This window comes from Canis lupus, chromosome 27 (genome assembly GCF_003254725.2).
Source record: "Canis lupus dingo isolate Sandy chromosome 27, ASM325472v2, whole genome shotgun sequence".
NCBI lineage: Eukaryota > Metazoa > Chordata > Mammalia > Carnivora > Canidae > Canis > Canis lupus.
This window is the reverse complement of record NC_064269.1, coordinates 43953004-43978356: the sequence shown is the minus strand read 5'-3', so window position 1 is coordinate 43978356 and position 25353 is coordinate 43953004. Positions and strand designations below refer to the sequence as shown.

Here is a 25353-nt window from a genome sequence, read left to right as displayed (position 1 = left end):
AAAACTTAATTTACAAAGACAACAAAACTTGCCCCACAAGTTTGTTGGCCCCTGAAATAAATTATAAATAATATATTATATTATATATAAATAAAATTAATTTCATTTGGAACACAAGAAACTGCAGCAGCTAAAATGACACTACTGGTGGAAAAAAATCCATCCATTTATTTATTCGTACTAGTCTAGGAATAGAAAAACTCTCTTTTAGGCTCTGGAAATCCTTTTCTCATAGCTAGTGTTCAGATAAGAGAAAATTTGCTATTAGGTAGCCTATAAAGTTCAGGTATGAACGTATACTGGTGGGTATGCAGTTACAAATAAAAGCTAAAAGAAATATCTTTCATATTTTAATCAATCTGAATTTTTTTCAAAGTTCATATTAATTCAGCACCAAGTAGCTGCCACCACAAGCATGCAAGTCCCAACTACTAATGAAATTGTTACACATTGTCATCAGTCAGCACTCCAACAAATTTGTGAGAATGCATGAAAACATCTATGAACAACATAAGAAAAGAAATTTCTGGGCAGCCCAGGTGGCTCAGCGGTTTGGCGCCGCCGCCTTCAGCCCAGGGCTGATCCCAGAGACCCAGGATCGAGTCCCAAGTCGGGCTCCTCACATGGAGCCTGCTTCTCACTCTGCCTCTGCCTCTCTCTCTCTCTCATAAATAAATAAAATCTTGAAAGAAAGAAAGAAAAGAAAAGAAAAGAAAAGAAAAGAAAAGAAAAGAAAAGAAAAGAAAAGAAAAGAAAAGAGAAAAGAAAGAAAGGAAATTTCATATTTCTATGAAATAAAAAATCACAAATGAAAATCTTCATTCTATAAAATGAAAACCTAGTTTTTCAAATTATCAAATTCTGTTTTTTTTTTAATCAAATTCTAACAGAATGACAGTGAGAGGGTGATAAAAGGAGACCAACGGGTGGCCTTTAATAAGAAAACACTTCAAACTTCAGAAATGACAGTCTAAGATCTTCCCTCCAAAATTAAAGCTTTGGGTTGAAGACATTATTTTTAACATTTTATTGAGTAGCTCTGTGATCAAATGATTTTAAATGCTACAAAAGATTTTTTCGAGTTTTAAACGGTTTCTTGGACTGTCTCTGGAAGAGATCTAATGGGAATCCAGAATCTAAAAATAAAGTATCAAAAGGCCATCCTACTAAAAAGAATGCCAACAACCTGCACTCAAGTTACCATATCCAGTACAATTCCGGCCGGACATCTGGATCTACCAAAAGTCCCAGTTGGGCCGTCTCCTCTAGTTGCCAAATTCCAGAGACAAACGTATTTATATCTAATGTCAGATGCGAGAGGGAGAAGGCTGCTATCAGTTCCCACTCCGAACTCTCTCTCAGACCCCTGGAACTGATTTAAACCCTGTTTTCACTCGTTCTAAGCGCAGCACACAGGGACAGAGGAAAAGCCAAGAGGGGCTTGGCAAACCAGGGCCCAAGGCAGTATCCCCAGTCGGCGGCCTGGGGCGCCACCGAAGGAAAGGTAGAAAAATCTTCCACCCCGAGGACTATAAAAGTAGCACTGGGCAGAACCCGTTCGAAGCCTGCAACCAAAGAAATTCCTAGAACTAGTCAGAGACCGAGATGGGGACGGGGACGGGGGGACGGGGGGACGGGGGCAGGAGGAAGGGCAACCGCACGCACGGGGAGAGGAGGGGAGAGGAGCGGAGGGGGCTCCAGACCCGCGCCGGGAGGGGCGAGCGGGCGGGGGACGCCAGGCACACACCGCGGCAGGACGGAGGGCGGATCCAGGCCCCGCCGGACGGCCCCGGGGCCACAGCGCCGCACGCCGCGCCCCGCGGCGACGCAGGGAGGGAGGCCGAGTTGAAGGCTGGGACCCGCGCGCGCTGCCCGGCCCGCGCCGGGAACACTCCCCGCCTCACAGCCCTCACCTCCTCCTCCTCGACCCGGGCTCCCTCCGCCCGGGAAACGGCGCTCACACTCCAGAGACCCTCACCCGGAGCTTGTCGCCGCCTCGCCGCGTGTCTCGGACTCCTCGGGGACCACGGCCGAGGGGAGGGGGAGGAAGGGGAAGCGGAGGAGGGAGGGGACCCGGTGGAGCCGCGCCGCTGCCGCCGCCGCGATACCGCGTCTGAGATCCTGCTCGCGCCGCCGCGACAGCCGCCGCCGCGTCTTCCCGCCCCCACGACTGCGCGTCGCCGTGACGCGCATCGCACGAGGCAGTTCGAACCAATAGGGCCGCAGATCGTACGCAGGCGCACTAGCCCAGACCGGAAACTGCTCTTCTGACCGCTCAAGAGTGTGGATGCATCCTGGGAGTTGTGGTTCGGCCAGAAATTCAGCGAAAGCAGGACTGAGCATGGAGACACAGAGAGAAAGAGTGCTACTCGGGCGGGCACACAAATCCCCTTCGTTTTTTCCCTCCCACCGAAAGCGGAAGCAGTTTAGATCAGAAGAGGCAGGGGCCAGCTCGGGGACGCTTTTTCCGGTCTCTATGGATACGGGCTACACACCTTGGGCGGAAGCCAAAATTGAGGGATTTAGACTGGATCATGTTTCTGCCAATAGCCAATATTCTGCTGGGCGTCGTCTGTGAAAGCTTCCGAAATAAGCCTTGGGCATTAGCCAAGTCTTGTACAAAGCAATAGCGTTTGCCTTTTATTACCTTAGTACAAGGCTCCTCAAAAACATGTAAACTCACTCACTCTTAGAATACATGTAATTCAGGATGATTTGTAAAATGTGTTTAATGTAATGGCAGATCAGAAACTAATTCGGCATTCAATACTGTGTCCCTTTCCCAAAGTGAGTGATTTTCTACATATGAGCTTTCAACGGAGCTCTAACTTCTTAGAAATCAAATAAATGGTTTGGTTACCTACTTATTCTAAAAGAAAAGGAAGTACAAGCTCCCTACTCTCTCAGCCGAAAGCTCGGTTTTTCATTAACCAACAGAATTACAAAAAAGGGTTTTCACTTTTCCAAACTGGTAATTGTTTCTGTGCCTTCGCCTGGGCTTCGGAAAGGCTTCCTAAGAACAACAATTTGCATTTTTGCATTTTTGGATAGGCGGAGAAACCTGGATAGAAAGTGGTTGGCTTTATAAAAATGTTTTCCTCACGTTCAGTTCTAAGATGAACGTATCACACTCTGAAGAGGTAATTGCTTTAACTGTAAAACCCCTTGTTAACGATTAGAGAAAATCCGAAAGCTTTCAAGAGCGGTTATGCCCATGCCTTGCTTGTCCTACCCGTGATCCACAGCAACAGGAAACAAAGAATTCTGGAAAAAGCTGCACAGATCTCATACTAGAAGGCCTAGAGTCTAAGGTATGAGGGACTCCCCACTCACCCCCCCCCCCAAAAAAAAGATAAAGAACTTTTCAAGCCTGGAAGTGTAAATTCTAGAAATGAGTAAAGTTACTAAAATCACAAAAAGCATGAATAAGATGGTCTTAATACTGGTATTTTAGGCCACCCAGTTAAGCATGCAAGAGATAAAATTAATACAAATTAAATAACAGAAATTAAATTTGAAGGACCAAATTCCCTTCAATAATGACTTCTATTTTTCCAGACATAGATACATAAAGCTTTAGAAATTGAAATCCAGGGATCCCTGGGTCGCGCAGCGGTTTAGCGCCTGCCTTTGGCCCAGGGCGCGATCCTGGAGATCTGGGATCGAATCCCACGTCGGGCTCCCGGTGCATGGAGCCTGCTTCTCCCTCTGCCTATGTCTCTGCCCCTCTCTCTCTCTCTCTCTCTCTGTGTGACTATCATAAATAAAAAATTTTAAAAATATATTTAAAAAAAAAAGAAATTGAAATCCAGGAAGACATTCATTCATACACTTCCACAGAACATCAGAAACAAAATACAGGCAGCTTTGAATAGCAAATTTAACCCAGTATATTACCTCACATAGCGAAAAGTTAAGAACAAGAGCCTCAATAAAAGATCTGCTGAAGGTGACAGATCTATATAAAAAAGACAATTTAAAAAAGAGATTGTTCCAGGATCTCAAATCTTTTCTTAAATCATCCTCTCTCTTAATGACTTGCTTTGACAAAGTGCTTTACTCTATGAAACTTCCTCTGGAATGGTCCGATGTGTGGTAAAACGTGAAAGTGTTCTCATTTTCCCACCAACATTTTACCTCTCATTCTCTGTCACCTTGATCTCATTCCCAGATCACTATTGCCAATCCCTGATGCTTTCTTTTTTTTATACATTTTTTAAAATATTTTATTTATTTATTCATGGCAGACACAGAGAGAGAGAGGCAGAGACACAGGCAGAGGGAGAAGCAGGCTCCGTGCAGGGAGCCGGATGTGGGACTCGATCCCGGGTCTCCAGGATCATGCCCTGGGCTGAAGGCCCTAAACCACTGGGCCACCGGGGCTGCCCTCCCTGATGCTTTCAATGATAAAATAAACCACATCATTTCCTCAGAATGCTCACACCTTCTCAGCTAGTGAGGATGGTGCCACCATACATCCCATACATGTCCCATGTCCATGCTGGCTTCACCCATGTCCCTTACCTAAATGTCACCATTCAGTGTTCCAAAGCAGATTTCTCAGGCCTGTCTCCCAGGCTGTACTTCAGTTAGTAATCCCTATATATTATCTTATGACTAGATGTTCAAAAACCAAGGAGGAATCAGTAAAATTCTGTATCCTCCAGTGTCAGCTGTGGATCTTTAGAATCTCTGCTCTCTCCATTCTTATCGTGTCACACTTCCCCATAGGAGAGTGGAGTTCTTCATCTTTGGCAGCACTAAGAAAAGATTCCTGTCCACCCCTACTCCCTATACTAGTCACCAGTGACACAACAGTGCCCTGTGGCACAGCTAGTCTGATGTAGTCATCTCCACAATTATCAGATGTTGTTGACAAGGAGAACGCATCACTGGGTGAGTAACATTCATAATCTATTGTGGCCATCCCAGAAGGAGGCTTCAGTGACATTATAGTATGTTGCTGAAATGGTGATATTGGACTTGCTCTAGGAACAGACTTAAAGTGCATTGTGATATGCAAGTCAATAGACAAGTGGAAGATGTGTCTAAAACAACAAGCAAATGAAGGTGCAGCTTTCAAATTCTAAAGGGTAAAAAAAAAGAGGCACTCTGAACTCCATTGAACTTAAACTTGGGTTCAGAACTGGTTTCTGTTACTTTTATAAATAGAAGAGGAATTATTTCATTCGTTATTTTTCTAATCAGAGCAATTGCTATTTTCAAAAAGAAGGGAAAAAGTCTAATTATCTGCTAGGTAAAACCAAAATTATCAGTCTTCTTTGAGAGAACTGTTTTATGACTTTCCCCTAAAAGATCACAAAGAGAAATCAGCTTCATTATTACAAAATAGTTAAAGCCCTCTAAACTCTGCTTTTCTCTGCCAATATCTATAAGCTTTTGAAATATAAACATTAGAACTGAAGGAAAAATCTGGACAATATAGAACTTGGACCATAAAAAACATAAACCAAAAAAGAAAGAGCAAGGAATGTCAAAGCAGTCCCTGTAACTATCTCATATATATGCCGTAAGAGAGGAAAGACTTTCTTCTATCCTCTTATGTTCCACGGCTGGCCTATGAATTAAACTGACATAAAACAGATGAAGAGGAGAAAAGCACGCCAATGTATTATATATCTTTACAGGTACATGGGAATCTCCAGAAGGAAAATGAAGACCTGCAGAAAACTTTAGACGTAAAAGCTTTTTACACAAAAATTGAAAAACTGTAGGGATGTGACAAGACAAAGGCAATTCCTCTAAAAACAGTAAATTGTGGGACAATGACTAGGAACTATACTGGGCAAACTAAGAGTTACTGTTCTAGGTTTATTTATACATGTCCATTTTAGCATTGAATCTCAGTATCTGATGATACGAATGTTCTTCTCATGGGATGGATGTCAATTAAACTTATTATGGTGATAAGTATATACATATATCCCATCATGTTGTACACCTTAAATTCAGACAATGTTAAATGTCAATTATATCGCAATAAAACTGGGAGCAAAAGAAGAATGTTCTCTTCCTGATACAGAAAGGGTACCTTTCTCGTGGGAAATTTTATGACCTGTTTTTAGATAGAAAGGGTAAGGGTAGAGAACCCTTTGTGCATCTGTTGTTTCTCAACTGCTCTCAGCTCAAAATAACCAACTCCCCAAAGTGTCATATTTTAGGGTGGCACATTCTGAGCCCCTTCAAATGTAAAACAGTCAAATTGGACTTTGAAGCATTGGGATTCAATGGTATTAGTTGCTTTAAAAATAATAGAGTAATTTAGGGGGATCCCTGGGTGGCTCAGCAGTTTAGTGCCTGCCTTTGGCCCAGGGCATGATCCTTGAGTCCCGGGATCGAGTCCTGCGTCGGGCTCCCTGCATGGAGCCTGCTTCTCCCTCTGCCTATGTCTCTGCCTCTCTCTCTCTCTCTCTCTCATGAATAAATAAATAAAATCTTTAAAAATAATAATAATCTAGTAATCTACATGGCAAAATTAGAGTGAAAAGCATAAGTATCTGTATTCTGGCTTAATTGCAGTTACAGTGATATCAAATATATATTGATAATTATCACAGTCTTTGATTTGAAGTTTTTCGAGGAGTCCATTTCCAACACTTAGAGAAACATCATAACACTAAATTTCCATTTAGCTCACATTTTAGTATTGTTTAAAACTGAGGATAAAGAGCAGTGTAAACATTCTCATAATTACACAAATTATAACAGCAGCTCCACAAACACCAGTTAAGTAACATAGCTCTGAGGAAAGAGCAGGAGACTGAGAACATTACTAGTGACTGTGCTGCTAACTGACTCACTGTTTAACTCTGACCTACGTGCAGTTCCTGTTAAGTTTTGATATTTTCATCAATGAAATGAAGATGTCTATTAATACATTTTTTTAAATGGACAGAGAAAAGAAACACACAACTTTATGAAATGTGCTTGCTGGTGGTAAGGGGTGAACAATAAGTATGGGAATTAAATACTTCACCTTCATTAGTAATAGTTCATGTCTAATATAAGAAAACAGATAAAGCAAATGACAGATGTTCAACATCATTTATTAATGCTGGGTGATGTGTCTTAGTCTTTAGAGTCTTCTCTAAACATTTTTTTAACGAACTTTTGAGTAAGATATTTTTATTTTATTTTATTTTATTATTTTATTGGGGGTGGGGGTGGGAAGGGGCAGAGGAAAGAGAGAATCTTAAGCAGGCTCTAAGCCCAGCCCAGAGCCTGACGCAGACTTGATCTCACAACCCTGAGATCATGACCTGAGCCAAAATCAAGAGACTAACGTTTAACCAACTGAGCCACCTGGGCACCCCTTCTCTAAACACGCTTTTGTAGTTTGTAAAAATCAACTTTATCAAAGTATACTTTACATACAATAAAATGTACCAATTTTTTGTGCACAGTTCAAATAATGGGCTTTCCTCAGTTTTATTGCAGCACAATGAACTAACAAAATTGTAAGACATTTAAAGTTTACAACATGATTTGATATACATGTACATTGCAAAAGGATCCCACCACCACCCCACCAGCGAGTTAATCAACACATACATCACCTCATATATTTACTATTGTGTGTATTGGTGAAAACACTGAGGTTCTACTCTCTTAGTAAGTTTCAATGATAAAATACAGGCTTTGCACAGTGGCAGTATCGTAGCCAATGAGGTTTATCCGAGGCACAATTATTGTTAATGATAAAATAGAGTGTTATCAACCATGGTCATCCTATTATAACTTAGATCCCCCTAAGACCTTCCTTACCTTATAACTGAAAGTCTGTACCTTTTTACCAACCTATTTCCCCTACCCTGCAGCCCCTGGCAACCTCTTTTCTACTCTATGATTCTACAAGTTCAACTTTTTGTTTTAGATTCCACATGTGATATCATGCAGTAGTATTTGTATTTCTCTATCTAGCTTATTTCATTTAGCATAATGAACTCCAGCTTTACCCATGTTGTAGCAAGTGACAAGATTTTATTCTTTTTATGGCTAATTATATTCCACTGTGTATATGTATATATATGTGTGTATATATATACATACATATATATATATATATATATATATATATCCATTCATGTGTTGATAGACACTTGAGTTGTTTCCACACCTTGGCTATTGTGAATAATTCTGCAATAAACACAGGACTGTAAATATCTCTTCAAGGCAATGGATTTGTTTCCTTTGGATATATATCCAGAGGTGGGATAGCTGAATCATCTGGTAGTTCTAAAGTAAACTCTAAATCCCATGTGGGGCTCAAACTCATGAACCTAAGATCAAGAGTTGCATGCTCTAACAAGTAGGCCAACCACATGGCCCAGTAGTACTACTTTTCATTTTTGAGGAACCTATATACTGATTTATATTGCTACCAGCAGCATACAGCCAGTAGCATACAATGGTTCCCTTTTCTCCACATTTTTTTTTCCAGCATGGAGCCCAATGCCCAGTGTGGAGCCCAACACAGGGCTTATATTCACAACCCTGAGATCAAGACCCAAACTGGGATGAGCCAGACGTTTAACCAACTGAGCCACCAGGTGCCCACCTTTTCTACACATTCTTGACAGGATTTGTTAGCTCTTGTATTTTTTTTAAAGATTTTATTTATTTATTCATAGAGGCACACACAGAGAGAGAGAGAGAGAGAGAGAGAGAGGCAGAGACACAGGTAGAGGGAGAAGCGGGCTCCATGCAAGGAGCCCAACGTGGGACTTGATCCCGGGTCTCCAGGATCATGCCCCGGGCTGCAGGCGGCGCTAAATCGCTGTGCCACTGGGGCTGCCCAGCTCTTGTATTTTTTTTTTTTTTTTGTATTTTTGATAATAACCATTCTAACAGGTGTGAGGTTATATCTTATCATTTTTATTTAATTTCCCTGAAGATTAGTGATGTTGATCTTTTCATGAATTTGTTGGCCTTTGGATGTTTTCTTTGGAAAAATGTATATTCAGGTCCTTTGGCCATTTTGAAATTGGGTTGGTTGTTTTTTGTTTTTTCTCTTTTTGTTTCTGCTGTTGGGTTGTAGGAGTTCCTTCTATATTTTGGATATTGACCACTTATCAGATATGTGGTTTCCAAAATGTTATGCCATTTCATAGGTTGCCTTTTCATTTTGTTGTTGATGGTTTCACTTGCTAAGCAGAAGCTTTTTTTTTTTTTTTTAAATTTGATTTCTTTATTTCAGACAGAGAGAGAAAGCATGAGCAAGAGGAGGGGCAGAGGGAGAAGCAAACTCCCCGCTGAGCTGGACTCAAGGCTCACCAGGACCCCGGAATCATGATCTAAGCCGAAGACAGACGTTTAACCAACTGTGCCACCCAGGTGCCCTGAGCAAAAGCTTTTTATTTATTTTTTTTTTTATTTTTTTTTTATTGCAAAAGCTTTTTAATTTAATGTTGTCCCACTTGCTTATTTTTGCTTTTGTTGCCTTTGCTTTTAGCGTCAAATCAAAAATCATTAGCAAGATCAATGTCAAGGAAATTATCCTCTATGTTTTCTCCTAGGAGTTCTATGATTTCAAGTCATACGGTCAAGTCTAATGCATTTGGAGTTGATTTTTGTATATCCTGTGACATGATGGTCCAATATCACTCTTTTGCATATGGATATCCAGTTTTTTCCAACACTATTTATTAAAGAGACTATCATTTTCTTATTGTATATTCTTGGCTTTGTCAAAAATTAATTTACCATATATGCCTGAGGTTTTTTCTGTGCTCTCTATTCTGTTCTGTTGGTTATTGTGTCTATTTTTATGCCAACACTATACAATACTATATAGCTTTGTAATGTAATTTGAAATCAAGTAGCTTTGTTCTTCAAGATTGTTTGGCTATTCAGTGTCTTTTGTGATTCCATGCAAACTTTAGGATTGTTTTTCTATTTCTGTGAAAAATACCATTGAAACTTTGATAGAAGGGATCCCTGGGAGGCTCAGCGGTTTGGTCCCATGATCGATTGAGTCCCACATCGGGCTCCCTGCATGGAGCCTGCTTCTCTCTCTGCCTGTGTCTCTGCCTCTCTCTCTCTGTGTCTCTTATGAATAAATAAAATAAAATCTTTAGAAAAAAAAAAGAAACTTTGATAGAGATTGCATTTAATCTACAGATCACTTTGGATAGTATGCACATTTTAACTATTAATCCTTCCAATCCATAAACATGAAATAGCTTTCTATTTATTTGTGTCTTCTTCAATTTTTTTTCAACAATACCGTATAGTTTTCAGCATATAGAACTTTTACCACCTTGGTTAAATTTATTCCTAAGTGTTCTATTCTTTCTGATGCTACAGTAAATGAGATTGTTTTCTTGATTTCTCTCTCAGGTAGTTTATCATTAATGTATAAAAACATAATTGATTTTTGTATAGTGATTTTTTATCCTGTAAATTTGCTGAGTTCATTGATTAGTTATAGCAGATTTTGTTAATTTTTTTATTAATTCATGATAGACAGAGAGAGATAGAGAGAGAGAGAGGCAGAGACACAGGCAGAGGGAGAAGCAGGCTCCATGCGCGGGGAGCCTGACGTGGGACTAGATCCAGGGTCTTCAGGATCGCGCCCTGGGCCAAAGGCAGGCGCTAAACCACTGCGCCACCCAGGGATCCCCAGTTATAGCAGATTTTGGATACAGTCTTTTGGGTTTTCCACTTTTAAGGTCGGGTCATCTGCACATAGAGACAATTTTATTTCCTCTGGATGCCTTTTATTTCTTTTTCTCACCTAATTGCTCTAAGACTTCAAATTCAGTGTTGAATAAAAGTAGTAAGAGTGATCATACTCATCTTGTTCCTGAGCTTAGAGGGAACACTTTTTACCTTTTACCATTGAGTGTAATGTCAGCTGTGGGTTTGATACAATGGCCTTTATTATGATGAACTACATACCTTCTATATCAAGTTTGTTGAGAGTTTTGTTAAATGTTTTTTCTGCATCTATTGAGATGATCATGACTTTTATCCTTCACTTTGTTGATGTAGTGTATCACATTGACTTATGGATGTTGAACCATTCTTGTATCTCAGATAAATCCCACTTGATCATGGAATTTCATCCTTTTAATTTACTGTCAAATTTTGGTTTGCTAGTATTTTTTCAGGATTTTTGCATCTATGTCCTTTAGTGATATTGGCCTCTAATTTTCTTTTCATGCAGTGCTTACCTGGCTTTGGTATCAAAGTAATTCTGGCTACATAAAATGAGGGAAGTGTTTCCTCCTCTATTTTTTGGAAGACTTTGAGAAGGATTAGTATTAATTCTTCTTTAAGTGTTTGGAAGAATTCACTAGTAAAGACATCTCACCCTGGACTTTTGTTTATTGGGAGGTATTTGATTACTGATTCAGTCTCCTTACTAGTAACTGATCTCTTCAGATTTTCTATTTCTTTATGATTTAGACTTACTAAGTTGTATATTTCTAGGAATTTATCCGTTTCCTCTAGGTTATCTAATCTATGGGCATATAATTGTTCATAGTAGTCTCTTACGATCCTTATTTGTTTGGTATCAGTTGTAACTTCTCTACTTTTATTTATAATTTTATTTGTTTGCATTCTCTATCGCTTTTTGGTAAATCTAGCTAAAAGTTTATGATTTTGTTTATCTTTTCAAGAAAAAAACAGGTCTCGGTTTCATTGATCTTTTCTATTGTCCTTTTAGTCTCTATTTTTACTATGATCTTTATTGCTTTCTTCCTTCCACTAGCTTTGAACTTCATTTGTGCTTCTTTTCTAGTGCCCTAAAGTGTAAAGTTAGATTGTTTAATTAAAATATTTCTTTTTTCTTAATGTAGGCATTTATCACCATGAACTTCTTTCTTAGAATTGCTTTTGCTGCCTCCCATAAGTTTTAGTATGTTTATTTCCATTTTAATTTGTCTCAAGATATTTTTTTATTTCTCTTTTGATGTATTTGACCCATGGATTGTTCAGTAGCATATTGTTTAATCTCCACATATTGGGTTAATTATTCAGTTTTCTTCTCTAGTTTTATACCATAATGGTCAGAAAAGACAGTTGACATGACTTAAATCTTCTTGAAGTTATTAAGACTTGTTTTGTGGTCTAAAATAAAATCTATCTTGGAGAATGTTCCATGTGTGCTGGAGAAAACTGTGTATTCTGCTGCTGTTCAATGGAATGTTAATGTAATATGCCTGTTAAATCCATCTGATCAAATATGTAGTTTAAGTCCAATGTTTCCATATTGATTTTCTGTCTGGATTGTTGAAAATGTGGTATTGAAGTCTCCTACCTACTATTATTGTGTTGCTGTCTATTTTTCCCTAGCAATCTGTTAACATTTGCTTTATATATTTAAGTTCTCCTATGTTGGGAACATAAATATTTACCAGTGTTCTATCATCTTGGTGAATTGACCCCTTCATACAATGGCTTTTGTCTCTTGTTACTATCTTTGGCTTAAAGTCTGTTTTCTGTTATAAGTATAGTTAACTCTGTTTTCTTTTGGTTTTCATTTGCATGGACTACCTTTTCCATCTCTTCACTTTCAGGCTATGTGTGTCTTTAAAGCTGAAGTGAGGGGCACCAGAGTAGCTCAGTTGGTTGGGCATCCAACTTTTTGATTTCTGCTCAGGTCATGATCTCAAGGTCCTGAAATTGAGTTCCAAGTTGGGCTCCATGCTCAACAGGGCATCTGCTTGAGATTCTCTCTCTTCCTCTCCCTCTGCCCTTCCTCCTGCTCATGCTTGCACTCTCTTTCTCTCACAAATAAATTAAAAAAAAAAAATTTTTTTTTTTTTAGTTGAAATGAGTCTCTTGTAGGCAGCATATAACTGGATCTTGCTTTTATCTGCCTTCAGCTCAGGTCATGACCCCAAGGTCCTGGGATTGAGCCCCACATTGGGCTCCCTGCTCAGCGGGGAGCCTGCTTCTCCCTCTTCCTTCTGTTCACACTTTCTCTCTCACTCTCTTTCAAATAAACAAATAAGATATTTAAATCTTTTTTAATTTTAAAAAGTATAGAATGTCCCCAGCATCTGCCCCAATTCCCTCTTGCCCCTTTGGAGTTCAATAGCCCCCTTCCAAACCTGGCTGCAGCCAAGCATTGATCTTCTTTCTGTCACGGCACATTAGTTTGCCTCTTCTAGAATCCAAATCAATGGAATTGTGCAATATGTACTCCTTTGTATCTGGCTTCTCTCTTTCAGCATAATGTTTTTGAGATTCATTCATGTTATTTACACATATCAGTAATTCATTCCTTTCTATTGCTAAGTAGTATGCATATACCACAGTTTCATCTATTCACCCATTGATGAATTTATGTATAATCTCCAGTTCTTGACTGCTATGAATAAAGCTGCCATGAACATTCATGAATAAATCTTTGAGAAGACATACATTTTCATTTCTTTTAGGTAAATACCTAAGAGTGAAATAGTTGGATTATATGATAAGTTTATGTTTAAACTTATGTTTATGAGTAAAAGTAGTAAGTATTGCCAAATACTTTCTCAATGTAATTTTATTATTTTACACTCTTACCAGCAATGTATGAGATTCCCAATTGCTCCACATCCTTCCCAACACTTGGTTTGGTCAGATACTTTTATTTTAGCTGTTCTAGAGACTATGTTAGCATTATCTTATAGTAACTTGTCTTTCTCTGATGACAAATGATGTTGTAATTTTTTCATGTGCTTATTGGCCATTCTTATATTTTCTTCTGTAATAAGTCTATTCCAATTTTTTGCCTTTTTAAAACTTGAGTTGTTTCCCTTCTTTTTATTGAGTTGTAAGAGTTCTTTATATATTCTTGTATGGAAGTCCTTTGCCAAAATAAAAAGCAAACAGAAAATATTTTTTAAGAACTTCAGGGTTACAGGGGTGCCTGGGTGGCTCAATTGGTTAAGTGTCTGACACTTGATTTTAGCACAGGTCATGATCTCATGGGTCATGAGATTTAGCCCCAAGTCAGGCTCCACACTCTGTGAGGAGTCTGCTTGAGATTCTCACCCTTTGCCCCTCCTACTCATATGCACTTGCACACTCTCTCTCTAAAACAAATAAGTAAATTGGGCTTCCTGAGGAAGCCTGCTTCTCCCTCTGCATGTGTCTCTGTCTCTCTCTCTCTGTGTCTTTCATGAATAAATAAATAAAATCTTTAAAGAAAAAAGAGTAATAAAACTCCAGAAATACTAGAGGAAAAAACAGAGAACAGAGATGAAAATCAATAAAGAGAAAAATAGTTTCATAAGGAATTTGGAAGCACCTGTTAGTAAAAATTTGTCGACTTTGAAGTAAGCAAAAATTCAAGACAGCATCTGCTCTGCTTAGTGACTACTTAAGCAATCACCCACACAGAGAAAACTGTGAGCCAAAAAGAAAAAAAAATTAAAAAGAGCATTTGTTGTGCTAAACTTTGATATCCATAACATAAAAAAGTTTATTAACCCTGAAATATCTTGATGATGTTTAGTTAGACTCAGAACTTTTTTTTAGAAATTTTATTTTCTTTAAAGGTTTTATTTTATTATTCGTGAGAGACACAGAAAGAGAGGCAGAGACACAGGCAGAGAGAGAGAAGCAGGCTTGCTCCATGCAGGGAGCCTGGATGTGGAAATTGATCCCGGGACTCCAGGATCACGCCCTGAGCCGAAAGCAGGTGCTCAACTGCTGAACCACCCCAGTGTCTCTAGACTCAGAACTTAAAACCAAGTGTTTAGGGTAATTTGATAAGAATTCTTTCATGGGGACACCTGGGTGGCTCAGCAGTTGAGCATCTGCCTTTGACTCAGGGCGTGATCCTAGAGTCCCGGGATCAAGTTCCACATCGGGCTCCCTGCATGGAGCCTGCTTCTCCCTCTGCCTGTGTCTCTGCCTCTTTCTCTTTCTGTCTCTCGTGAATAAATAAATAAAATCTTAAAAAAAAAAAAAAAAAAAAAAAAAAGGAAAGAAAGAAAGAAAGAATTCTTTCATGAAGTTACCCAGGATGAATCCCTGAGTCCTTGGGGTTACAATTTTGTGAAGAGACAATTGGCAGAAATAAGTTCCAAGAACTGACAGACATTCACTGGGGAGGAAATGGACTGATCTGGGATCAAATTCCATTGTATTCGACCAAAGAGTCACTGAGGGCGGGGCTGTAGGATCGGGATTATTCTCATAGCATTGTTTCTCTGATGTTTTTCCTTTTCTGTTTTTTTTAGAAGTAAAAATAAACTTGGCTCTGGCAAACAACATAATCCCTACAGAAAAACTGCCTAGCTCACTGAAAGTCTCCCCTCTCCTCTCAAATTTTCTTTGTTTAATGGTTTCATATGCCTTGGGTGTCATCAGCAAAGTTTAGCCATGCCTCGCATACTAGTGACAGGCTGCAAACAAATGTAGAAGAGGAAAGGGAAGAAGGAGAGCAAAGAGAGAAAGAAAGTGGAAAGAAAAGCTGAAGGTGGCACAAGGCAGCTGCCTCAGGTAGCTATCAAGGCAAGCAAGCCATGCACTTTTAAAAGATAGAATTGCTTTTTCTTCCCAAGCCAATGAAAGTGAAAGGTTATCGACTTTTTATGTGTACAAAATTAACATCAGAGAGCTTGTTGAGAATGATGATTCACAAACGCTATCTCCAGAGATTCGACTTCACTAACTCGCCGGTAAGCCCCAGATATCGGATTTACCGGGAAGATTCCAGAGCTTCTGATACCATCGGCTCCACAAAGGCTTGGTTGGGCTCATGGGTGTACGCCAGTGCCAAGGCACAGGGCTCTGTGCTCTAAAGGACTCTTCACTTACGTTTTTGTGTGTTTTATTTTATTTATTCATTCACGAGATAGAGAGAGAGAGACAGGCAGAGACACAGGCAGAGGGAGAGGCAGGCCCCATGCAGAGAGCCCGACGCGGGACTCGATTCCGGACCCCGGGACCACGCCCTGAGCCAAAGGCAGACGCTCAACCGCTGAGCCACCTGGGCGTCCCTTCACTTACGGTTACCGCTCCTGCAGCTCTTGAAATTCTTACCTTTGAACAAGAGATACCACAAGCCCCACCATGTTCATTATACCCTGAGTCTTAGAGACATAGCAGGTCTTGTCCCCACGGACCACACTTTGAAAGACAATGCAGGGGATCCCTGGGGGGCGCAGCGGTTTAGCGCCTGCCTTTGGCCCAGGGCGCGATCCTGGAGACCCGGGATCGAATCCCACGTCGGGCTCCCGGTGCATGGAGCCTGCTTCTCCCTCTGCCTGTGTCTCTGCCTCTCTCTCTCTGTGTGTGTGACTATCATAAATAAATAAAAAATTAAAAAAAATAAATCAAATAAATAAATGAAAGAAAGAAAGAAAGAAAGCAACAGGGGTTAGATCTTAGATGTCAAACTTTCACTACCAAAAATACTCAGGCAATTATCTCTAGGTCTATTGGATTTTTTTAAATTTTTTTAAGTTTATTTATGATAGCCACAGAGAGAGAGAGAGAGGCAGAGAAATAGGCAGATGGAGCAGCAGGCTCCACGTGGGATTCGATCCCGGGTCTCCAAGATCACACCCTGGACCAAAGGCAGGCACTAAGCCGCTGCACCACCCAGGGACCCCAGTCTGTTGGATTTTAAGTCTGACAGGTAACCAGCATCTGAATAAAATCACTTTACACAATTTCTACTTGGCATTCCTGGATCCAGGGTTCCCAAGTGGATTTGTTTTCAGAGGGAGAGCCCACAGAGACAACAAGTAGCCCGGAAGCAAATTTCTGGGGCAGTTGTCACAGGAATTGGAAATTTTTTTGTACAAGAAAGGGAGGAAAAAAAAAGAGAGAGAGAGACCTCCAAAATGTTTGTCAGATTGTCCCAGTATTTTGTGGGAGAGCTGTAACCGAAAAGCTTTAGGACAGCTAATCAAAAGATCCCATTAAAAAAAAATATTTCCCATTTCTCCATGCATTATTATTGGTAAAGCATCAAAAATGCATATTCAATGGAGTAGAAAAACAGAACCACAGCAGTGAGTCAGTTCCAACCCAGGCTGAAAAAGAAAATCAGTGTATATGTTAGTTAAATTTAAAAGGCAAACTGCTTTTGCTGCTGTAACGTAACTTGAATATACTCATCTCAGCAGTCGAATCAGATTACCCTGGCTTAAGAGTCTGGCTATCCTTAAAGTAGAACAAGAAGAGAAAAGCTGTATTAGCTTTACTGAGGATGGTCAGCAGGTTATACAACATTTCTTATGGTTACTCATTTTCATTCACTCTTAAGTGGCTTCAGGAAGGTATAAGTCATCATGATTTCACCATCATTATTACCAATGCCATATCTATGTAATAATTATAATAACAATAGCTAATATATAGAATATATACTATGTGCTAAGCATTTTCTGAGTTATTTATACATGGTTGTTAACTCATGGCATAGTACTATCATTATCTCCATTTTACAGATGAGGAAACTGATGCACAGAGAGGTTAAGTGACTTACTTATGGTCACACAGCTACATAGCAGAGCTAAGATTCAAACACAAGGACTGTGACTACATTACCCAAGCACTTAACCACTAGAGAATGTAGCAAAGAGAGCTTAATGAAGCAAGGCAGAATAGCTTTTAACATTTTTTGGGGTTATGAACTCTTTTGAGAAGTTATATCCTTCAGAAAAATAAATTTATACTCCACACATTTACAAACCACTAGAGGACTGCCTATGTTCCTCCAAGACCACACATTTACCTCTATGACTCAATCTCAGGCTAAAAATGCCTACTCTAGACACTCATTACTTAAAATTATAAAATAGCTGTCACTAGCAAAGACAAAAATATTTTTAAAATCTAATGGCTGTGAAGTATAGACTCAGAGCAATAATAAAACTGTAAGCCTCATGCTTGTGCCATGTCATCAGATTGAAGAACTGGCTATTTTTAAATAACAAACTTTAAAGCTTTTCATCAACTGCCAAATTATTTCAAGATGAAAAAACAAATCACTGTAATTTCCAGCATTTTATGTTATGCTTACCTATACTGAGTGCTCAATAAATGTTAATAGAAGGAAAGGGAGAAAAGGAATATAAAGGTATCTTAATATTCTTTGGTAGTATAGTAAATGTGTTTCCAAAATATCATGCAACTTCTGTTTTTTACGATTTTTTTTTAAATTTTTTACCTTTTAAGTAATCTCTACATCCAGTATGGGGCTGAAACTCACAACCCAGACATCAAGAGTCACATGCTGAACCAAGTGAGCCAGCCAGGTGCCCCTCAATTTCTTTTTAATAGCATCCACCCATTCAATCATTTATTTAACAAGATTCATTGAATATTTATTGGTAATAAAAACCAAGTGAGGCCATCAAAAGTATGAATTTAAAAAAAAAACACTATGGAACAGACACACCAAAAATTGAGATAAGTTGTCACACCATGAACAAAACTAGCAATTAGAAAAACACAGAAAGGAACATATAAAGGTTTAAAGCAAATTCCAGATAGATAGATGTTGCAAATTTGGTGAGGGAGCATCAATATCTGCCTTTACTTTCCAGGTTCTTTCTTTCCTCTGTCCATACCCACACCTTGACAACTCATTCTCAAAATTAAGTTATTTGAGTTCTTTTCCAATAAATTTCTTAGCTTCATAGTTCTATTGCTTTCGTCAGTTCACTCATTCATTAGCTACTAAATGTGGCATTTCTCAATAGCTAGTATTCATTTAAATTTAGCCAACTAAGAAACAAGTTAGAAAACAACACACAACAATCTGGGAAAGGGAGACTCCCACTCAAGACATGGAAGAAAATAACCTCAGAACATACCAGAGAGCTCCCTGCATGGAGCCTGCTTCTCCCTCTGCCTGTGTCTCTGCCTCTCTCTCTCTCTCTGTGTGTGTCTCATGAATAAATGAATAAAATCCTTTAAAAAAAAAAAAAGAACATACCAGAGAAATAAGAGAACAAGCACAAACCAAGATAGTTTGGGTTTCCATCATGCCAACTGGACATATGACCTAGTAAAAACAAGTGATCAAATTGGCTTGTTATGAAATTTGGTACAAAGTCCAGATCAATGATTTCAGAAAATCTTGTTAACACTAGAAGCAAACAATGGGAGACCACTTAAAACTCTTACTGCTGATGCTAAGAACAGTTGTTCAGGGGCACCTGGCTGGCTCAGTGGTTGAGCATCTGCCTTTGGCTCAGGTCATGATCCCGGGGTCCTGGGATTGAGTCCTGCATTTGAGGTCCCCACTGGGATCCTGCTTCTCCCTCTGCCTATGTCTCTGCCTCTTTCATGAATAAATAAAATCTTTTAAAAAAAAAAAGTTGTTCATACTCTGTAGAGCTATGGATCATTGTTTTACTCTAATTTCTCTGTTTTAAAACCACTTTTCAAACTATACTGATGCATGCTTTTCAAGCCTGGGTTCAATCACAGGAAAGTTCTAACTAGTGCCACAGGCTAATGAGCAGACATTTTATAAATAGCATGTCTAAGAGTTCTTCCATTGGGAAGCAACTTAGCTCTATAGAATGATGTCATATGTCTATATCAGCATCTTTCCTCAGCCCCAATTTGGTTAATAACTACAATTATGGATTGGTTATTTCAACAGCTCTGAGCCTTTGTCAAACCTTACTCCTATTATGTGTTTTCATACCTTCTTCTTAGGCTACTACAATAAGTTCCTAATTAGTCTCACTGCCATCAATCTCACCACCCTCTAAATAATTCTATATACTGCTGCAAACACCAATCTTCAAATTGAATGAAGTTCAAGGAGTGCCTAGGTGGCTTAGCTGGTTAAGCATCCAACCTTTTTTTTTTTTTTTTTTTTTTAACATTTTATTCATTTATGAAAGACAGAGAGAGAGAGAGAGAAGCAGGCTCCACACAGGGAACCCGATGTGGGACTCGATCCCAGGACTCCAGGATCACACCCTGGGCCCAAGGCAGGCGCTAAACCACTGAGCCACCCAGGGATCCCCAAGCATCCAACTTTTGATTTCAGCTCAGGTTATGATCTCAGGGTTGTGGGATTGAGCCGTATGTTGAGCTTTGTGCTTAGCACAGAGTCTGCTTTTCCCTCTCCCTCTGCTCCCCCACCCCCAGCTCTCTATCAAATAAATAAATAAATAGGGATCCCTGGGTGGCGCAGCGGTTTGGCGCCTACCTTTGGCCCAGGGCGCGATCCTGGAGACCCGGGATTGAATCCCACGTCAGGCTCCCGGTGCATGGAGCCTGCTTCTCCCTCTGCCTATGTCTCTGCCTCTCTCTCTCTCTCTCTGTGACTATCATAAATAAATAAAAATTAAAAAAAAGTAAAAAAAAACAAACAAACAAATAAATAAATAAATAAATAATAAATAAAATCCTTAAAAATACAAAGAATTAATTTTGAAACCTTCGCAGACTTTCAAAGTCCAAATTCCCTCAGGTGGAAAGCCAAGGCCCTCTACAGTCCATTAATTTACTATTCCAGGAATTTGCTCACATCATCCCATGTACCATGTATTGCAATACAGCCAAACCAACTATTTTCCTTTCCCAGAATATGTCGTCCAATCTCTGCCTCTCTGTCTCTCATTCCCCTGGAAAACCTTCACTTCTTACTAACCTATTAATAAGTACTTTTAATTTTGCAACTAAAAATGGGCATTCTTTGTGAAGCTTTACCCTGCATATTAAAAGCTAATTAATATATTTTATGGTATGTGCTTTACCATAACTTAAAAATTGTTTAAATTAAAACCACACACAATTTAATGATCAAGTTTGGCAACTTGGCAGACCAGATAACCTGAAAATTCTCCTGTGATAAACACCTAGAACTGATTCATAAATTCAAAAGCTTTCTTTTAAATGCCAAGCTGAATACTCAAGAAAGAAAGTTAACTTCTCAGGTTTCAGAAACACAAAGGGAATGAAAACCACTGTAGGGAATGTAAATTAAAACTTCATTTGCCCCTGAAGATAGGGAGGAGAAAGAAAAAAAGCCTTCCCTGAGGAATTAATAACCTTGCAATAACCATGTAGCCTAGGATTCTTTTTTAAATATATTTTTTTTATTTTTTATTTATTTATGATAGTCACAGAGAGAGAGAGAGAGAGGCAGAGACACAGGCAGAGGGAGAAGCAGGCTCCATGCACCGGGAGCCCGACGTGGGATTCGATTCCGGGTCTCCAGGATCGCGCCCTGGGCCAAAGGCAGGCGCCAAACCGCTGCGCCACCCAGGGATCCCGTAGCCTAGGATTTAAATGCAGAACAATATTATTGAAGCTAAAAAATAAGTATCTTAAAATTATAAGCTATCTAAAAGGAAAAAATGTAAGAAAGAGCAAGAACAAATGAAACAAGAACAAGTAGGGCAGTCTGGGTGACTCAGTGGTTTAGCACCACCTTCAGCCCAGGGTGTGATCCTGGAGACCCAGGATCAAGTCCCACGTCCCCTGCACAGAGCCTGCTTCTCCCTCTGCCTGTGTCTCTGCCTCTCTCTGTGTCTCTGTGTGTCTCTCATGAATAAATAAATATTTTTTTAAAAAAAAGAAACAAGAGCAAGTAGAAATGCAAAACAAATTTCTAAAAACTAAAAATAAAAATTTAGTGAATAAATTGAACAGTAGATTAGCTATCACTAAAGAGAAAATCAAGAGATGGATTGTATTTACCTGGAAGACATCACAGAATGAGAGAGAGAAAATAGAGATTTAGAGAAAAGAGGGTAATATGTCCACTATAACTCTAATAATAGAGAAAACGGAAAGGGGAAGATGGTGATAGTGTAGAAGAACCCTAGGCTCACCTCGTCCCATGAACACCATATAATTTTTTTTTGAACAACATATAATTACCAAATCATCCTAAGTACTCTAGAAATTGATCTGAAGACAGGCAGAACAAACTCCACAACTAAAGGTAGTGAATAGATGGAATATTACTCATCAAAAAGAATGAAATCTTGCCATTTGCAACAATGTGGATAGAATTAGAGGGCACTATGCTAAGTGAAATAAGTCAGTAAAGAAAGACAAATACCATATGATTTCACTCGTATGGGGAATTTAAGAACAAAAACAGATGAACATAAGAGAAGGGAAGGAAAAATAAAATAAGATGAAAATAGAGCAGGAAGCAACCATAAGAGATGCTGAACTCTAAGAAACAAACTGAGAGTTGCTGGAGGGGAAGTAGGTGAGGAGATAGGGTAACTGGGTGATGAGCATTAAAGGCGGCACTTAGTATAATGAGCACTGAGTGTTCTATGCAATTGATGAATCACTGAATTCTATCCTGGTAACTAATAATACAGTATATGTTAAATAAATTGAAATTAAATAAAGAATTTTTAAAAATAAAAAATAAAAGTAAAGAAGCCACATTGAAAAAGGTAGGAAGTGCAGAAGCATGGTTTGGGAGAGAAACAGATTGTGGTCGCTGCAGTGGGGAGGGTTAGGTCTCAGAAAAGGATGAGAAACAAACCAGCACACAGGGGAGCACATGGGAAAACGAATCCCCATAGCAATTGGCTTGTAAAGTGAGAAGGTCCATATTTTGTGAGTTCTTAAACCAGTGGGGCTTAAAGCCTGGAGTTTTAAAGGTCATTATGCTTGGCTTTAGGAGAGCTCAGAGGCCACTGGGACTGCTCTTGAAGAGAAGGCAAGCAAACAATCCATGGACATATGGCATGGAAACTGTGATCTGAAGAATGCCTGGGGCACACAGTAGTGAGGTTAGTTGCGTTAGTTGCTCATCTTGGAGCATGTCCCAGAGAGGCAGCATAGATGGAGAGACCCCTTTGGAAACAAAGGAGTTAGCTGGCACCATTTCCCTCCCTCACCACTCAGCATAAGCACAGAGCCACCTGTGGAACCAGCATAGCACCCACACTCACTACCTAACTTACTCACATCAAACCCCACCCCCACACACTTCAGAATAACCACCCTTCTCAGTCACACTTACAGTCCCAACACAGTGGGCCCCTCCCCCAACCCAGCCCAAACTCATCCCAACACCATGTCTCCTGACCCAAGAGCTTTACAAGGCCTTGGATCTGGTGGTGGTGGTGATGAGTCTCATTTTTAAAGCAGACCAGAGCACACATAGTTAAAACTCACAATATTCAGGCCAGGGACCAAACACTGCCCACAACAGGCAAAGAGAACCTCTGCAGACAATTGGCCTGAAAATTGAAGTAGCTAGGACAAAATAACAGAGCACATGCAGCACACATTGGAGACACTCCTAGAAGCTCCAGGCCCTGGGGAACAGAGGACACTATACTGTAGGGCACAACAGGACCTCTTCTTCATAAAGCCATTACCCTCAAGAACCAGAGACATAGCTGACTTTCCTAACACAAGAGACAGGCTCAAAGACTTAGATAAAATGAGAAGACAGAGGAGTTTGTTCCAAATGAAAGAACAGGACAAGGCCATGGCCAGAAATCTAAGCAAAACACACATAAGTAACATGCCTGATGGAGAATTATTTTTTAAGATTTTATTTATTTATTCATGAGGGACACACAGAGAGAGAGGCAGAGGGAGAACCATAGACAGATGGAAAAGCAGGCTCCTTGTGGGGAACCTGATGCAGGACTCAATCCCCAGACCCAGGATCACGACCTGAGCTGAAGGCAGATGCTCAACCACTGAGCCATCCAGGCATCCCTGTCTGATGGATAATTTAAAGCAATGATCATAAAGATACTCACTGAACTTGAGAAAAGATGGAGGACATGTGTGAGATGTTTAACACAGAAATAAGGACTAATACACTAGAGATAAAGGACTCAAATGAAGGGAAACATGCTTGATAGAAAGAACATCAGGTGGGAAGAAACAGAGGAACAAATGAATAACATAGGAGACATAGTAACATAAAGTAATCAAGTGGACAAAAGAGAAAAAAAGGAATTACGCAAAATGAGATTTTACTTACATAATAACATTTGTATTATAGGAGTCCCAGAAGAAGAGAGAGAAAAGCAGGCAGAGAATTTATTTGAAGAAAAATAGCTATAAACTTTCCTAATCTGGGGAAAGAAACAGATATCCAGACCCAACGGACGGTCACAGAGAACCCCCAACAAAATCAACCAAATCAGATCCACACCAACACATGTTGTAATTAAAATGGCAAAATAGAGTGATTAAAAATATATATATATTAGGGCTGCCCGGGTGGCTCAGCGGTTTAGCGCCGCCTTCAGCCCAGGGTGTGTTCCTGGAAACCCTGGATCGAGTCCCACGTCAGGCTCCTTCATAGAGCCTGCTTCTCCCTCTGCCTGTGTCTCTGCCTCTCTCTCTCTCTGTGTGTCTCCCATGAATAAATAAATAAAATCTTTAAAACATTAAAAAATAAATAAAATAAAAAATATATATTAAAAGCTACAAGACAAGACAGTTACATACAAACAAAACCTCATAAGGCTATCAGCAGATTTTTCAGCAGAAATTTTCCCAGCCAGAAAGGACTGGCATGATATATTCAAAGTGCTGAAAGGGAAAACCTGAAGCCAAGAATACTCTATCCAGTAAGGCTATTCTATTCTAAGGCTTCTACTCTATTCAGAATAGAAGGAGAGATAAAGAATTTCCCAGAAAAAAAAAACAAAAACAAAAAACTAAAGGAGTTTATGAACACTAAACTAGCCCTGCAAGAAATACTAAAGGGATTCATTGAGTGGAAAGGAAAGAAAAAATGACAGTGTGAAGGTAGGAAACACAAAAACAGCAAAAATTAATATTTCTGTGAAAAATCAATCATGGAAGTCACAAAATTTTAAAAATGTACACTATGACACATATACCTAAAATATGAGGAAGAGAGGACGAAAGAATGGATTCAAACTTAAATGACCATTAACTTAATATAGACTGCTATATCCAGAAGATGCTGTATGAAAACCAAATTGTAACCACAAACCAAAAACAACTAATAAATATGCAAAAAATAAAGAGAAAAAATTCCAAATATGTTGCTAAAGAAAATCAGCAAACCTCAAAAGAGAAAAAGACAAGAAAGGATCAGGGAAAATCTTCAGAAACAACCACAAAACAAGGAATAAAATGGCAATAAATATGTATCTATTAATAATTACTTTGAATGTAAATGGACTAGATGCTCCAATCAAAAGACCTAGGATGAAAAAAAAAAAAAAAAAAAAGACCTAGGATGACAGACTGCATAAAAAACAAGACCCTTCTATATGCTGCCTCTTAAAGATATCTGCAGGTTGAAAGTGAGAAAATAGAGCAAATTTATCATGCAAATGGATAAGAAAGCCAGAATAGCAATACTTATATCAGACAAGGTATACTTTAAAACAAAAACTATAACAAGAGACAAAGAAGGACATTATATAATAATAA

The 25353-nt window shown here is 39.3% G+C and overlaps 1 protein-coding gene, 1 long non-coding RNA gene and 1 pseudogene across 13 annotated transcripts in view; 2 read left to right on the top strand and 1 right to left on the bottom strand.

Annotated features, from left to right (window-relative positions):
• ADIPOR2 (adiponectin receptor 2) overlaps nt 1-25353 on the bottom strand; it is a 145044-nt gene that overhangs the window by 96102 nt on the left and 23589 nt on the right. For 2 of the 8 annotated variants that reach the window (XM_049102746.1, XM_049102745.1), the window contains one exon: nt 1914-2335. The exons of 2 other annotated variants lie outside the window; for them this stretch is intronic. In XM_049102746.1, the coding sequence (XP_048958703.1) occupies nt 1914-2335 (422 nt within the window). Of the gene's footprint in view, nt 1-1913; nt 2336-18794; nt 18889-25353 lie in introns of those variants that run through there. 4 more of the 8 variants (XM_049102751.1, XM_025461681.3, XM_049102748.1 and 1 more) reach the window with 4 other exon arrangements.
• On the top strand, nt 2159-10053 carry LOC118352474 (uncharacterized). Of its 5 annotated transcripts, XR_004809649.2 has the most exons (6): nt 2159-3140; nt 3246-3311; nt 4732-4896; nt 8462-8570; nt 9218-9354; nt 9537-10053. It is a non-coding gene; the product is annotated as an uncharacterized LOC118352474 (long non-coding RNA). The 5 variants fall into 5 exon arrangements; XR_004809647.2 differs by lacking the exon at nt 3246-3311 and having other exon boundaries at nt 2160-3140; XR_004809648.2 differs by lacking the exon at nt 2159-3140 and having other exon boundaries at nt 3147-3311.
• On the top strand, nt 7656-7740 carry LOC112669106 (U4 spliceosomal RNA; annotated as a pseudogene).